At 38.4% G+C, this 16,785-nt stretch overlaps 1 protein-coding gene across 1 annotated transcript in view; it reads right to left on the bottom strand.

The window, feature by feature from the left end:
* Positions 1–16,785, bottom strand: part of sspo (SCO-spondin) — a 159,835-nt gene that overhangs the window by 98,766 nt on the left and 44,284 nt on the right. The window contains exons 32-50 of the mRNA XM_015377502.1: positions 16,215–16,446; positions 15,956–16,108; positions 13,679–13,816; positions 13,406–13,588; positions 13,176–13,326; positions 12,873–13,032; positions 10,089–10,137; positions 7,922–8,023; positions 7,710–7,837; positions 6,362–6,482; positions 6,098–6,225; positions 5,869–6,010; positions 5,613–5,783; positions 3,817–3,994; positions 3,651–3,726; positions 1,285–1,306; positions 1,093–1,213; positions 776–989; positions 562–703 (exon numbers count right to left, since the gene is read on the bottom strand). Of these exons, the coding sequence (XP_015232988.1) occupies positions 562–703; positions 776–989; positions 1,093–1,213; positions 1,285–1,306; positions 3,651–3,726; positions 3,817–3,994; positions 5,613–5,783; positions 5,869–6,010; positions 6,098–6,225; positions 6,362–6,482; positions 7,710–7,837; positions 7,922–8,023; positions 10,089–10,137; positions 12,873–13,032; positions 13,176–13,326; positions 13,406–13,588; positions 13,679–13,816; positions 15,956–16,108; positions 16,215–16,446 (2,611 nt within the window). The remainder of the gene's footprint in view (positions 1–561; positions 704–775; positions 990–1,092; positions 1,214–1,284; positions 1,307–3,650; positions 3,727–3,816; positions 3,995–5,612; positions 5,784–5,868; positions 6,011–6,097; positions 6,226–6,361; positions 6,483–7,709; positions 7,838–7,921; positions 8,024–10,088; positions 10,138–12,872; positions 13,033–13,175; positions 13,327–13,405; positions 13,589–13,678; positions 13,817–15,955; positions 16,109–16,214; positions 16,447–16,785) is intronic.

Genomic DNA, 16,785 nt, shown 5'->3' with positions numbered 1-16,785 from the left:
AAAAAAAAAGTTATTTTCTGTTTTGTTTTATTCTTGGATCGGGCTTTAAAGGGTTAAACATCAATCGTTGTACTAAAATATTCTGTCATGATTTGTTGACATTAAGATCTAAACAGAACCATCATTTCCTGGTCAGACCCTGTAATTGAAAGGTTGGAATCGGAGTAAAGAATTATGCAAGAGGGGGTCACTTTAGTGGCGAGCAGTTGGAGGGGATTTGCTGGGAGTTGCAGTAAAATTTGCTGCCATTCAGTTTGCATTTGACTTGAGAAGGGCCATTTTGATTGGCTGCTACTGCACCTGCTCCTTTGGCCAGGCTAGGAGACACAGCCCAAAGATTTGGAGCTGTAGTTACAATAAAAGGTGATTCTGCAAAATGTTGATTTAGTACAGTTAAAATGGAAATGCGCATCACAGTTTTATTAATATTTGAAAAAGAAAACTATTTACAACCTCATGACCATTTGTCATATCTGTCATATTAAAACATCATTAAATACATTGACCTCTTAGTTAATCTGTACTGTTATGAAAAAAACAGGAAGAAGAAAGTATCCCTACCTCCTCTGCAGCCGAGAATCTCCACACGCAGGTAAAAGGTGTGCCTGAACTCCACCGGGATGATCCGCATGTACTGAGCTCTTACCAACCGACCCAACCAACGGGTCACAGGGGTCCTGCCCACCATCCGGACCTCAAACACCTAGGTGATGATTAATCTCTTAGTGGAGAACATTTTATCTCAATGATCTACTTCAAACTATAGAAGCAGCACCTTAGCAGGGCCGTCAAAGTTCCCATTTGCTGTGAAATCTGAGAAGAGGCCGTTGTTGGAGGCAAAGGCCAAGCGGTATTTGGAGAGGTAACCCCACATCCGGTCGTTACCCTGCGTCACCAACCCTGATATCCAAGTTGGCTCCAGAAAATCCACCTGGAAATAAGGCTGGGGGTCTGAAGGCAGGGGGCTCCAACCAGGCTCCATAACTGGACTGTATAAAGGAAAATATATGCATTTATAGTCAGGTACATCCTCACTCTGAAACTTTTATTTTTACTATCAACACGCCTTGTAAAAAGTGAGCAGTCACCCACATGTTTGGGATAATGTTCAGTCTCCCAGCATCAGCAGGGTTGTTATCTCGCTGTGAAGATGAGGACAGCTGGCCGTAATGAATCCTCCCATCCTCCAGTCCAAGAGGAGAGGAGCAAGCGCCTGATAAATATGATCTTTATTATTGTAAACATCATACATTTACGGTATTTAAGAGCATAAAGAGCATTTACCTTGATATCCTGGGCCACCATCCTGTTCGTACATTAAACCAGATTAGAGAACATCAGAGAAAAGATATCAGTAATAAAACATACAGTATTTTCATTATTGTCTAAAAGCAGTGTAATTACAGAAGTAACGATTTATAAAAACAATGCTGTCTTACATCGTAAATGCAATAATGTTATGAAGTTAATTACATTGGATACTTCATTTTACGTCTCTTATTTTACTGAATCAATATAATTTCAAGAGTAAAGTGTTAAAGGGACAGTGTGTAACTAGTTTTTGGTTTTTATTAGCAATAATCAAGTAATGCTTTTATAAATACATATTTTTGCCAAAGTCTGAAAACAATCATATTAAAAGCAAAAGTTTTCCAACAGCTTAGGAATATTTGTTGCACCACATGGTCACCTTTGGTTACGGTGGCCAAAAAGGGACAAACTTATTAAGCTTATATATTCACCTGACCTAACCTCACCTGGTCTCTGTGACCATATAAGGGCTATACTGGCCTCTTTGCATTGGCTGCCTTTCTTTTGCCGAATAGATTTTAAGATTCTCTTATTAACTTATAAAGTCTTAAATGGATTAGCTCCTCCTTATCTTAGAGACCTTTTAAAATTCCAGTCTGTGTCGAGAAGTCTACGCTCTGATAATCAACTGTTACTGACAGTTCCTCGGACTCGACTTAAGAGGAAAGGAAAACGGGCCTTCTCTGTTGTTGCTCCAATTCTGTGGAACCATTTACCTCTTCAAATTATATCCGCCCACAGCCTGGATAATTTTAAATCGCTTCTTAAATCTTATTTTTATTCTTCGGCTTTTAATTGAAGTATGGAGGACCAACTCTGCCATATTTAAAAATAAATACAGAAATAAATGCTCAATAAATAAATAAATAAGCATAATAAATACTTTAAAGTATAAGTAATAAAAAAATAAAGTTGAAGATTATAAAGAACAAAAAAATAAATAAGGTAAATATTACAAAAGCAAATAAGTAAAGAAGCTAATTAAAAGAGTTATATACATTTATGTCTCACTGTATAATTAAATTTCTACTTACATTTATTTGTTTATTATATTTTTGGTGGCAATTAATTGTACGCTTATTTATTTATTGAGCATTTATTTATTTCTCTATTTATTTTTAAATATGGCAGAGTTGGTCCTCCATATTGAAGCAGTGTTTCACATTCTGTTTTTTTTTTATTGATGTTGTTGTCTTTCCTGTAAAGCACTCTGGTGCAGTTTTATACCTGTTTTTAAAGTGCTATATAAATAAATTTGGCATTAACATTGACATTCACCTGCATATAAATTATAGTCGGCAGAGAAGAAGCATAAAACATGCAATGTAGCTTTTTACAGACTGAGAAGACAATGTGTTCTTCATATCCCTCCCTGACATAACGGTTTTCTAAATGGAGTGTTTGCAGGCTTTCTGTTAGACAGGCCAGTTAATTCAATATGATAGAGGAGTCAACCATGGTGTTATATTAGAAACAGGGCAAAGCAACCAATCTGCTCTCCTGAAAGAGACAGCTAGCTTGTTTGTTAGCCTACAGTACATTGGTAGAGCTACGTTGGAACAGTTATCATTCACTGTTGACTGTAGATATTAGCGAAACTTATTAGCTATTAGCTGTAAGGAAATACTTGTAGGTTATAGGCATAATTGAAATCTGAATTAAGTTTTGTTCTTGATGTTTGAGATCGGTCTGTTTTTCAGTGTAGTCCTGTTTCTCTGACTGTGACTGGCTGGGTGTACTCTCTTCATCCTCTGACATGGGAGCTGGCTGAGAGCTTCTTTTTCCATGTCTGTTCTGTCTCCTTGAACCCCAGTGGGCCTCAGCAGATGGCCGCTCACACTGAGCCTGGTTCTGCTGGAGGTTTCTTCCTGTTAAAAGGGAGTTTTTCCTCTCCACTGTCACTACAAGCATGCTTAGTGTGAGGGATTGCCTTCGAGTCAATGAGTCGATGCAATCAACTGGTTTTCCTTAGATAGAAAACTTTGAATCAATTTAATTGGATGACCTGGTGAACTGTAAAGTGCTTTGAGATGACGTGTTGTGAATTGGAGCTATAGAAATAATCTGAATTGAATCTTATCACCTGCCAGGACCCTGAACTTGTTCAGGATGTTGACATTTTGCAGCTTCTATAGTAGTTATTTTTTTGGTTAACGATTCGGCACTGGAGTGCATTTATCTGTTATTCTTATTTCTCTTAGTACACCACTAGATGGGAGTAAATCCTACACACTACGCTTTAGGTTTTTATGCTCAGTTTTTATTTATCTTATTGAGTATTTATGTCGAAAAATAATAAAAGTTGTTATGGTCATATTATTTCTAATCTTTTTTCTTACAGTTGGTGTTACAGCAGAGAAAGTAACAGCAGCCATTGATGGGGTCCTCAGAGGGGAAGGGGTCGGGGTATGAGGCCTTTAATTGGTGAAAAAAAATGAATAAGGAACCACAGTTAAACAAATGTAAGAATTTGATGCAGCATTAAAGCAGATAAACACACCTCACCTGTCTGACTGTGTAGTGATGTCATGTAGGTGGCATCCGTTTTCATCCTCTCCTTTGGGACAATTAGGAATACCATCACAACGCCTTTCTGCTTCGATGCAGCCCCCTGGGGGTGGGCAAGAGAAGTAACCAGTGGGACAGCTGCGTGGACTGGTGGCTGTTGAGGAGGGTTGAGTACCTGCAGGTAACATGTTTTATAAGCCTGACAGGAAGTTGTCAAAGTAAAATGTTCATCTACACCTTACCAAGGGACATTACACAAACAATGAGTTTGACTTTGGCCCCACTCAATGTGTAGGCAATTGAAATATTTCATATTAGCAGGAATTATGTTCTAAAAATAATGTAATTGTCAACCTACTGGAGATAATATCTTGGAGATAAAAAGTTAAGGACAGAAACCCAGAATCTCCTTCTTAATGCCGTGACCCTGGAACTTTACCGTTTTGTTCTCACTTAGTTGGGGTCATGTCCTTTGTAAGATTTCAGAGCTTTCCATTGTCACGTATCTCCAGACATTCCTGACTACATGTTAGTTTTGAAGTACAGCAGTTCTTATTTGCCTTTTTCTTGATCCCTTTGTGCAATTTCTACAATAAAACCACCCGATAGAGAGACAGTGTCAAGACTCCTGTCTGTCTGTTTGTGTTTTCTGTGTTTGTCTCCCTTCCTCCACCAGGAGGCGCCTGGTTCTGGTCCGCCTCCTCACACACCTGCTGACGGTTACTTCGTTAACGGAGTGTTCTTAAGCTGCTGACTGCCACTACTTGACGCCAGAGTGTTTGCCAGTTTTGGGAAGTCATCCTGCTACCTGGATTTTTTTTGACCTTCTCTCCCTGGAAGGATCAACTGAGCTACAAACTGAGCTGGGGTTCAAACAGGAGGTTTGGATCCACTTTCCTCAAGAGAGAAAGGTATTAATCTCCATTACGACACGTTCAAGTAACGCCGGAAATCTGAGTGGCAGTCAGTTTTCTCCGTTCACCTATTAACGACCGCATTCTGGGTAAACCCGGTTCCGCCCTCCACCGAATCAGACAAACACTGGAACTACAGCATACAGACTGGAGTCAAGGATTCAACAACTTCTCTGGAAACACGAGTCCGCAACCAAATCCTCTTCTCCAAGTTCACGAATCAAATTTCCCACTGAGCCTGAACTAACCGCTGTGTCTTCCTCTCACTTTTAGTTCCTTGTTGAGCAGTGTTCAGAGCAACACTTCTCTCTGAATTATCTCTTCAATAAAACCTGTTAAACCTTTTCCCTGGTCTCCCTGTTTGGTCTTCTGTATTTGGGTCTGAACCTTAGGAAAATCATGACAGAAAATAGCTCTAAGTATGTAGAAAGTAATGTTGAGTTAGTTGTAAACTGTTCACTCCAGGGGCGAACTTAGAGTTCTGTTTGAACAGGTAAGTTCACATAGAAATAGACATTATTCAAATGGAGATGTAGTAGAACCACTGACCTATAATTAACCAATTGAATGAACTTTAAACAGAAGTGGAGTGTTTCTATCAGCTTATTTATATCAGATACTTTAATGGTGTTGGCTAATATGAGTCAGATTTCTAATTCTAATGTTGGATTGGGACATTCCTACCTTCGTATAGAGTGTGCTTTTTTGCCAAAACACAGATGTATACAGTATGTCTTTGTTTCCCCTATTCAAACATAAAAAATGCACCGCCACTTTACCTCTACCCAAGGAGAACATTCAGCCTTTTTCTGACTGAGAATACAAGGAGAACGCACTGTGTGAAATTTGTACAAAGGCCAATCATAGCAGACAACTTACCACAGTACTTCTCATCTGATCCATCCCCACAGTCGTTGACCCCGTCACAAAGAACCCCAACAGAACCTGCCGGTACACAGCGACCATTGTCACAGAGAAATTCTTTCTCTCTGCAGCCTTTACCCGGAGTCAGAGGTGAAGGAGGGGTTGGGGAGGTTAACCAATGATAACCTTGAGAGAAAATAAGAATAAAGCTTTAAAAAGATGTGCCCGTTTCCACATAGCCATCAAAACATGTTAACAACAATCTGCTGACCGTCACCACAGCCCATGATCTCCAGCCGTAGGTAGATGCCATTCTGGAAGTCATGGGGAACCAGTCTAACAAACTGAGATGACACTATTCTGTCAAGCCTGCTCTCCGCCACACCTCGATCGTCATGGTTACCAAGAAAAATCTGAGGTGAGAACAACAAAAGCATAAAGCATTTGTATAGAATCTAGACGAAAGTTGTATTAAAGCTTGAAGTTGCTTGTTCTTTGACCTTAGCTCTTGGTGGAGCATTGGATTGAACCTCCTGGTAAGTGTACCAACGCTTCCCATCGTGACTAAACTCAAGGTAGAAGCTGGACACAAATGTGCCGAAAACACCTCCTCCCTGGGTGAGAACGCCTAGAATCAGAACCATAAGAACTTTTTAGTTAATCAATAGCACATAACACACACAAAACAGTTCACATTATGCACAATAACACTAAATCAACAGTTTCAGTTCCACTTGTTCAAAAGCACCTGTAGGAATCTTTACCAGTGATGTTGTAGGGTTTAAGCAGGTCGATCTGTATGTAGGGGCTTTCTGTGCTGACACTCTGTCCTTCAGGTCTCTTTTGAGGTAGTTCTTTATACTCCTCTGGCTGTGGACTCCAGCCCTTTTGAGTAAATGATAGGCAGAAGAGAACCAATGTACATTTTTAAGGGTTGATCTCACTACGGTGGACGATAAAAAAAAAGTCAAGTAGTGGCATATCTGAAACAGGAGATGTTTAATTGTGTTAATTTAATCCAAACGTCACATATTGCATTAACAAGATGACTGAATGATCACTTTTCCCTGTGTTAGGATTCCAGTTTGTGTGGGTTGTTATTTTGTTTTTCTTCTCTCCAACACCAGATGGGTCCCTGTTCTAGTTGGGCCTCCTTGCACACTCGCAGCTTGTTGGGTCTTTACCAGAGGAGTATTTGAGCAGTAGGCTGTCACTACCTCAACGCCAGAGTGTTTGCCAGTATTGGGTACTCTAGCCAAACTGAGATTTGCAGAGTCTAACCTTAGCCTCGTCTCTCTGAGTCCGCTTTGTCTTTGTTCTTCAGCAGGAAGCCTTCCTGTGTCACTGGATAAGCCTGGACCTTCTACCCCCCCGGAAGGATTAACTGAGTCACACTGAGGAAGGGGAAACCTCCACATGATCCGTTCAAGTCCACTTCTGGAAAACCAAGTGACAGTCCGCTCCTTTAGTCCTCTGGGTCCAACGTTAGTCTGCCTGTCCGCTCTCCAACGAGTTCCTTCTTCTCTGAATTTAACCCCACAAACTGGATCCAATGTGTTTTTGCTAACCCTCAATAAACCAGTTAACTTTTACCCTTGGTCTCTGAGTGGTTCTCTGCATGTGGGTCAGATCTTTAAGGCCCATTATGACCTTCTCTCGACTTATGAAGTAAACCTCCTTGCATTCTGGCCACTGTCAGTCAAAAATCCTTCATTATGTTTTAGCCAATCATAGCAAGCAGCCAGCTTCACAATCAACCCCTGCTCCATACCTGTAGAATATCTTGCCATATTATCCAATCAGAGGTCTGCATTCTCATTGCTTACTGCGATAGACTGAGGCTCAAACCTCAGAGCGGAGCGGAGATCCCATCCGGGGGAGGAATAAACAGCTGATTAATGCACAACATACTATATTTAATGCAGTTCAGTGACTACATTTATGAAGATTGACAATGCCTATTTTACCATAAATATTACAAAATGTACAGGAGAGTTTTAACCTCCCTAGTATTCAATGAGAAATCATCACTGATGTCAACCATCTAGCCCTAAATAGACTAAAGAAGCCCCTTAAGGATTAGAATCAAGCGAAAGGAAAAGTGGGAGGTACCTGGAGGTCTCTATGACGGTCCCACCTATGAAGACGTGCTGCCTCTGGTGGGTGGCCCTCCTGGTAAGACGAGGCAGTAAAACTAGATACTGGGAGGGTCTGGACACCCAGAGGCACCCAGCACTCATCTGAACAGAAATAACAAGGAATTACTGAGATATGCTGAATTGTTCTATGCGCTAAACGGTGTTATATAATAAAGAGACACTAACCTCCAGGTGGTACTGGATATGTAGGAACCAGAGGAGTTATATCCTCAGGCTTGGATGTTATAATTCCAGGGGTTTCTGTCACAGCAACTGTGTCGTTTTCACCTACATATCATTGAAAAATCATGTTAAAGAGATAAAAGCAAACAGTGAACGGTAGGGGTGTAAGAAAATATTAATTCCGTCAAAGATTTAATTAGATGATGATGTATTGATGATTCAAAGTACATTCAAATGGATCTTAAAATACAAGAGCATATAATTAAGCTACTCTGCACCAACAAGATCTCCTGAAGTTTTCTAGAGCTTTATTATTATAAAAATTACAATATATTATCTTTGTTAATGTATAGGTATATATATCGGGATAAATCTTATCTTTACACCTGAACTGTATTGTTATATTTCATACCAACAGTTTTCAACTGAATTGGATTTTTCCAGCCATGCTCTGGGATAAACACCATTAGAGATGAACAGGGCTGAGTACCGGTCTATCCTAGGCTTCCATTGAGACCTTGGTACGTCCAACGATAGCTGGTCTGAGGGACCAAGTAGGGGAGTAAGGGGGTAGGAGCTCAGAAAGATAAGGAGGATCAAGACCATTTAAAGACAAATAAAATGATTTTAAAATGACTCTAAAATGGACAGGTAACCAGAGCACAAAGGATAAAACAGGAGTACAGTAAGAGCCAATCTACATTTTCCCATTTTCCTTGATGGGTCCTTGGCTGGTTCCCTACAACTCCCTTTTAAACATCAATATTTGTACCAAAATATGCTTTCTGTCATGATTTGTGGACATTAACATTTAAAGAGAAGTATCATCTCCTGGTCAGACCCTGTAATTCAGTGAAAGGGTGGAGTCAGAGTAAAAAAAATACCAGAAGAAGGCCAGGGGCTGGAAGTTTGAGGGGATTTTGCTTGAAGTTGCAGGGAAGGTGGCTCCATTCGACTGGCGTTTGACTGGGAAGGGTCATTTTCGCATGGCTGCTACTATAATATGCTCCCTGTTTGGTTTTTAGTTGAAACACGTGCATCAGTGTTCTGAACAGACTGAAGGATGACTTGCTCTCTCAAAGGTATAAAAAACAACAGTAATACAGCTAAGCTGTAACTAAATGAATTACTGTTTTGAAATCACCTTTTCTCAAGGTGTATTTTAACTGGATGCCACAGGTGAAAAATATATGCCCATCCAGGTTAAAACTAAGGTTTGTGACAACAAATGTTCTATTCTATCAAAAAATTTTTTTAGAAAGAAGTTGATAAATTCTGCTAAAGTCTCAAGTACTCTTTCCATTTGTTACAAAATTATGCATTACACAGTCATTTTGGTAATCAGTTATTAAGGTGGGTACCGCATTGCAATCCAGGCTGGGTTTTTTTATAAAAAAAAAAAAAAAAAAAGACAGCCAACAGCTTCAAAAAATAATTTTTATTTTAGAAGACTGACTTGTTTTTTTTAATCAGGAGGAGACTGTTTTAAAAAATTGAAGAAGACGTCAAGATGCCTACAACAATTAGTTCTCTGTTAGTTTTTCAAGTTGGTATACTGGCATTAATGTTCAATGATGTTAAAATTGATGTTTATTCTGAAATAGTATAAGCTACTGTCATTTTTTATTTGAATGGAAATGTGAGTTTTTTTGTTGAACCTTATCTGGCTACACTTTACTGAGGAGCTAATAAATAAGGCCTAGAAAGAAAGCTTGTCTGATATCTTGTAAAGTTTTTTTCTGTTTACTTATTCTCTATAACTTTATTTTTCTGATTCAGCTATTCATGATAAATTATTGTGCACCTTCATTTTTAATGCCTTTTCCTTAATGTTTATTTTGGCAAAAGTAGCTAAAAAGCAATCAGTAACTTCTTATTTAGCACGGATGGTAACGTAAAGAACCCTTTTGATTTCTAACAAAAGTAACCTGTAATATATTATATCGACATTTTTGAAGCAGCTTTCCAAACACCGGCTTTTTACCAGTCATAGCAGTAGAAATGTGAAAACCAAATGAAACATTGACGGATTTACTGCTTTTTCAGTTGCTGGACATAAAATAAACGGAGCTTAAATCAAAAGAGACAGAAAACTATGCAGAAAATTATGCTTTATCTACATTTAATAGAAAAGCTAAATAAAAGAAAACAAAAACTGTCATCATATTACCTTGACAATAACAGCACCTGCTTCCCTCTCCAGGGACGAGGCTTTGGCCCTAAAAACACAGAAAAGACAAATATCATGTAGACAGCTGCTCTTTATATAAGGCCATTAAAAAGTATTTGGCCCTTACAGATTTGTTTGTTTCTTTGCTTTTTTAATGTTCACTTGTGATAAAAAAAAATTAGAATATTAAAGATAACTGGAGTGTAAAAGACACATTTTATCTTAAGAATCATCTAATTATGATCTATTTTATCACTGAAACAGAAACAAAACACCTTTCTAAAATAAACTGGCCTTATGAGGAAACATTCGTGTCAATAAAACCAATAACCAGTATTGATAACTGGGAATAAATATTTACATCGGAGCTCTTTGGTTAAGGTTATAAAACCTTCATTTTACTTTTTAAAACCCTCCAGACGGGAACCTTCTAGAATACCTTGAATCGTTCTGCTGTTGTCTAATCTATGATGGTTTGTCAGCAGATGCCAAACTTCTACTCAGGTCAGGAAAGGTCAGATCAGTTCAGTCGGGTTTAATTCATTTTCCAGAAGTATCTCAATGGGGGCAGATTTTATATTTTCACATTTTTTTTTTTACCTATTTTATTTTCAAGTATTTTAACAGATCTTTTGCTTTGTTTTGTCGGTTTTTTGTTGGAAATTTTTAATTTTATATCTATAATTAGCATTTTCTATCAAATTGCTATTCCGATCTTATTCCCTTCATATCTGTGGGCGGGCTTTCCTTTGGTGTAGGGAGCGACGACGCATATTTGTTGGTCTCCTGGATGTTAGCAACAACATTTTTGTTGGTCAACAAGAGCAAGTGTTTGTAATGGGTTTAAAGGCAAAAAAAATAATTTCATAAAATTATATGTGAAAAATCCAAATAAGAAAAAAATTTAATTATGCAAAATATTTTTTTAATAAAACGTGAAATTTTGAATTTTTCTGAACAGTTTTAGAAAAAAAAAATATGTTTTCAAATTGAAATTTTAAAAACAAATAAAAGTTTTTTTGATTATTCAAATTTCCTTTCTGGATAATTTTTTTTTTCTAATGTGGATTTACAAATCCTGTACTTTGCTTGCAACAATGAATTAATTAAAAGACTCCAGAAATAATGATTTATTGTACAGTAATTATTAAATGTCTATTTTTACTCAATGCTCATTTGAAGAAGTCATTAAGAATGAATTGATGATCTGCAGCTGATTCTGTTTCTGTTCTTTAGCACAGGAAGAAAAAACTGTTATTTCAATAGCATGCTTCAATTAGTTATTTGAATTTAATGTTTATTGCATTCCCCAATTTAATTACAACATTGATTAGTCCATCCAGACCAATTCCAATGTCATATAAATAATGAAATAAAACGGTTCTGATTAAATTAGTGAATTTCAGGATAAGGTGGGGGTCCATATCCTGTTGTTTTGCCCAGCTGCTGTCAGCTGGAACCACCCACCACCACAAGTAAATTATCAAACTATAGGAAAGATGATGATAACTGGGATTTTTTTTTTCTGTTCTTTTTTACAAGCGAAACTAACTCCTTTATCGATTGAGGTCAACAGTGGCGATCGCATTTCTCAGATAACTAAATGTTAGATCTAGGGATGCACGATATTGGGATTTTGGCCGATATCCGATATGCCGATATTTTAAAACTCATGTAGCCGATAACTGATACCGATACCGATGTTAAAGCTGGACAAAAATAAGTAGTCATTGAAAATAGCAGTTTTGTTATCCATTTCTGACACTTTGAAAAATAATATACTCAAATATATTTTCATATGCTGATATCAAATTGATTTTTAAAAACGCGGTATCGATCTATTTTACTTTCAAAATCTCGTGAAATTTCATCGTTCTGTTACAAACTCTCGTGATATTTTGCAAATTCTTGTGAGATTTTGTTAATAAAATAGATCGATACCGCGTCAATATATCAACATATAAAAATATGGCAACATTTGGAGAATTTTCGGGGGATTTCGTAGCATAACGATGACATATCGCAATATTTCATTAGTAAAAGAGATTGATATGGTGTTTTTAAATGGCAATATATCAGCATATGAAGATATTGGGATATTTTAATGTATCAATATTTTTCCCTCATCTTTAGAAGTTTTTAAGTCTGTAAAAAAGAAGTTTTTGAGGAAGAAGAAGAAGTAGTATTTTTTTTTTTTTTTTAGACTTTAGAAACTCCGAAGCTGATCAAATATCGGGTTAAATATCGGTGGGGTGGCCGATGTCCGATATTCAGTTTTAAGGCTGATACCGATAGGGGGCCGATTATATCGTGCATCCCTAGTTAAATCAGGGGTTTCAAAGCATTTCAGCCCTTTACCCCCAAAATAACAATGCATCAGACTAATCTTTTTCTTTTGTTTTTCTTTTGTTTTTACTATGGACCTCTTTTGTGTCTGAAATAAAGATTGATTGATTGATTGATTAATGACCCCATACAATTTCTTGACTCTGTATATTCTTATAAATATAGAGCATTTTATTATTTTTTTTAAATTAATTTTTAAATAAATTCCAATGCCTTTTTCACAGCACCAAAGGCATCATAACAGAAACAAAAACCACAACAGTAGAAAGAAACATTCTGGTCTTTATGAGTCACGGACAAAGTGTCAGTGACCCAGGATCAATAACAGGTTATTAAAAATGTATGGAAATTGAAAATTAGTTGAATTTGTGCATGAAGAAAAAACTATATATAATAATGTTGAACTGTTTAGTTTAGGATTAAATGATGCCTTCTTACAGTAGGGCATCCACTGACGGCATATGGACAGTAGGGGGCACACTGCACTGTGAGGTTAGGAAGACAGTGGCATAGCTGGCAGGGCTCTGCCCTCCATCTTTCTCCAACGGCACGCGACCGACTCTGATAATGACACTGATCGCAGGGGTCTGTCTGACACCTGAAAACAGACACACACACACACACAGATAGGGATTAAAGCCCAAGTGGATGACAAAAACTTAGTACAGATGCTGACTAGTCCTTTTATGCAATGATTTTTATCTGAAAATTCTATTTAAAAATAAAGTTATTCGTTCTTACCGACGGGCCTTTCTGTAAATCCCTCTGCACACCCTTCCATCTCCATGCTTAGTGGGATTATTCGGGCTTCGGAACGACCACTGGACGCTCTGGACTCCGCAGGGTCCCAAACACTCCCCCCACTCCGACCACGATGACCAGCCACAGTGCACTGAAGGAGGTCAAAGGTGAACGGTTCATGAGGAGCAGAATAAATTATCTTATTGATGCATTACAGAGCCTGTACCCACCTGAGCAGTCGGGGTTGGGTTGACACCGCTGAGGCTTTCCCCTCTCACAAACGCAAAGGTCACAGTCCTTTTTTATTTGCTGGCCGGGCCAGTATCGAACACCGGCCACCTCACACACACACTCTTCAGGTGAGACGCACTGCTGCGTATGGCTCATCACCCGGCCTTCAGGGCACCAGCAACCTACAGGCAGAGAGGAGTCACAGGAATCTAACGACTCATGGGGATCTAAAGCTCCAGATGACCTGAAGGCTGCATTATTTTTAAACGGACCAGAAACGCAGGGTGTCCCAGGGTCACAGGTGACCCCGCTGCTGATGTGAGCACAGGAGAAAGGACATGGAACACAGCTGTGTCTCAGCAGGCCGGGGGAACAGCTGGCGTTAGCACAACCATCATCAGGACAGGGCTCTGATGAACACAAAGCAAGGTAGAACATTTATACTATTATCTAATAGCCGTTTTGTTTTAACTTTAGACCAAATTATTACAACTGAATCTGAAATATTAAAGATGCTTAAAGGTCATAGCTACAATTTAATTTGATTAATTTATTTTATGAAACTTTCAAAGTGGTGAAAAAAAAAGGATATAAATAATTTCTTTATAAATGTTGCTGTGTCCACAATATATAAATATAGAATTTTTGTTAAGATGTCGGTGTCGACATTAAAGGCATCTGCAGCTAAAGCAACAGTGGTCTAAAATCACATGAGAGGTAGACGCAGGCATTACAGGATGCTATTAGCACCATGATAGAGCTGAGTTAGGTCTTCCTCTTGGTGTTTCTCAGATAAAAAACAAAAACATCTTTTAAAATGGTGGCGCCAACTTAATGAAGAGACCAGAAACCACACAACATATTCTCATTATCAGTTCGTATGAAATCATACGAAAAGTTATGCGCAGTATTTTGTACGTTTTGGACGTTTTTCCTTGAAAAAACAAAACAGTGCGCATGAGCAGCCAGACAGACGAAAAAAGCAGATCCGCGGACGGACATAAAACTGGGACGGACAGTGCAATAAATACTTCTTGATGTCTCGAACTACGTTGCTTGCTGTTTTGTATCTTAGGGTTACGGTCAGGGTTAGGGTTAATTGTATGTTAAATTCTATGTTATTGAATGGTGCGTAAGATGTTTATGTGTAAGGATATCTTGTCTCGAGGCAAGACGTAAAAATACGACGAAAAAAACGTCAAAAACGTACGAAATTTCTGGGCATAACTTTTCGTACGATTTCATACAAACTAATAATGAGAATAAACTGAACCACATGGAGGTTGCCACTTAGGCCGGGCAAACATTGTACGATTTTTTGCCCTTTTTGGGCCGATTATCCACTCGTGCAAACAATTATTCGATCAGGCCTTGTGGAAATAACGGAGTTCTTCTTCTTCCAATTCCAACAAGCGGCATCCGACCTGTGGTTTTTGGACATGCAGTGTGAGCAGGTAGATCGCATCAGAGCGTTGGGCCGTACAGTATAAGAACATGTATCATGAGTTTGGAACATTTAAACCCTGCAATGTCATCGTACAGTTTGAGCTGTAGCTGAGTACAAAGATTAAAAATATAGTACAGTGTATGCCAGGGATTACGTTCTGGAAACAGTGCACACTTGCAAAAAAAAAAAATTACTCATAAGAGCAGCTTTATTTAAGATACAAGCACATGAATTACTCTGTATGTGTATTTTGTATACAATGAGCCCCACAATATGTCACAATCATAAGCCATTGCTCCTTCTCTTTCTTTTTATGCTCCTGTATATTCGCTTACGTGCTCAGCTGTGTCTCTGCGCTCATGTTGACTGTTATTGGATACTTTTACTTTTATTGAGGTATATTTACTTATGTTAATGAAATAAAATAAAAATTGTTTTGTAGTAGTGTACTTACCTGTACTTATTACTATTACCTCAGTATTATTCTTGTCAGATTATCACTACTCTTATACTCATCTCGCCATGAAAAACTTTAGCTATTTGAAAGTGAAAATACATTAAACTTTGGAAATTGTAGCTGTAATTAGTTTATCCTTTCTGAAAATATGTACATAACATACTCTTTGATTAGGTTTAATACGTTTATGTAGAATGATGCTACAAACCAATAGTTTCTCAGTACTTTAATAGCCATTTTACCAAGAACTTTCTTTTCACTCTTCATGGGTAATTTCTTGCATGAATACTTTCTACTTTGCTTAAAGTACTAGCTTGATAGAGTAGTGCTGCTCTTACTTTAGTAAACATTTTGGGTACTCTACCCACCAGTTGACAAAGGTTTCCCAATGCTGATATAAACAATTAGAACATTTGAAAAGTGTGTGTGATTTGTGAAGTGTGTGTTCAATTTGTAGCCATTACCTTTCAATATTCCATGCTATGAAATTAACATATATAAATGTGTAGCTCATCAGCATACAGAGCTATTTGAAATCATTTAATTCCTACAAACTGCATTTATACAGTGAACATATGTGGTCATGGACCTAAACCCTGCAGAAAATTAACAACTCGATGTGAATGTTTAGAGCTCAGTCCTTACTAATCTCCATGGAGAGGTTGGACGGTCCAGGGAGCTGGGAACAGTGTCGACCTCCGTAGCGAGGAGGAATGCAGTCTCTATGTCGCACTTGCACCCCCCCACAGCCACCAGAACAGTTGGACCAGCCAGACCATGGCAACCACTCCCCATCCACTAAGGAGGAGAACAATCAGGATGTAATATTTACAACCTTTCTGTGTATTTATGTCTCAAGCTAGCTGATGAGCAAACAGCTAAATATGACTTCTAATCTATTTACCAGGGCAGGTGGTGTTGAAGCACTGCTGCTTCTGGATATGTTGTCCCAGGCAGCGGTGAAGCGGGTCACCTGGAGGGCAGGATCTCTGCCGACTCATGGTTCCTGTTCCACAGGAGGTGCTGCAGGGGCTCCAGGGGCCCCAAAAGCTCCAGGTCCTACAGCCGTGCTCATCTGTTGGTCCTCCAGATGCTGTTATGGAGGAGTCAGGACAGTCTGCAATGCCATTACAAACCTGAGAGAGTCGATGACCGGAGAAAAAAAATGTTAAGATGCTTTCGGGTTTGTTTGAGTTATTCTGAAAGTGAAAACTGTAAAAAAAATAAATTCTTATGTAAAAAAAAAATATACTGATAAATGTGCTGATGAAGGTTCTCAGTCATCCAGGTCTTAGTCATTCCGTAAAAATTCAAAAAATCCACTGGACTTGGTTTTCAAGATTTGAAGACGTTTCGCCACCTCTCCAGGAAGCTTTCTCAATTCAAATGTCTTGATCCGCAGTGAGTTTGAGTCTTATATAGACAACGCCTTGTATCGCTTGGAAACATGCAATGGTAACCGATGAATGGGTCGT

This window comes from Cyprinodon variegatus, unplaced genomic scaffold, assembly GCF_000732505.1.
Source record: "Cyprinodon variegatus isolate N-32 unplaced genomic scaffold, C_variegatus-1.0 Scaffold155, whole genome shotgun sequence".
In the NCBI taxonomy this organism is placed as follows: domain Eukaryota; kingdom Metazoa; phylum Chordata; class Actinopteri; order Cyprinodontiformes; family Cyprinodontidae; genus Cyprinodon; species Cyprinodon variegatus.
Note: the sequence above shows the minus strand (reverse complement) of the source record. Positions and strands in the feature narration are given on the sequence as shown.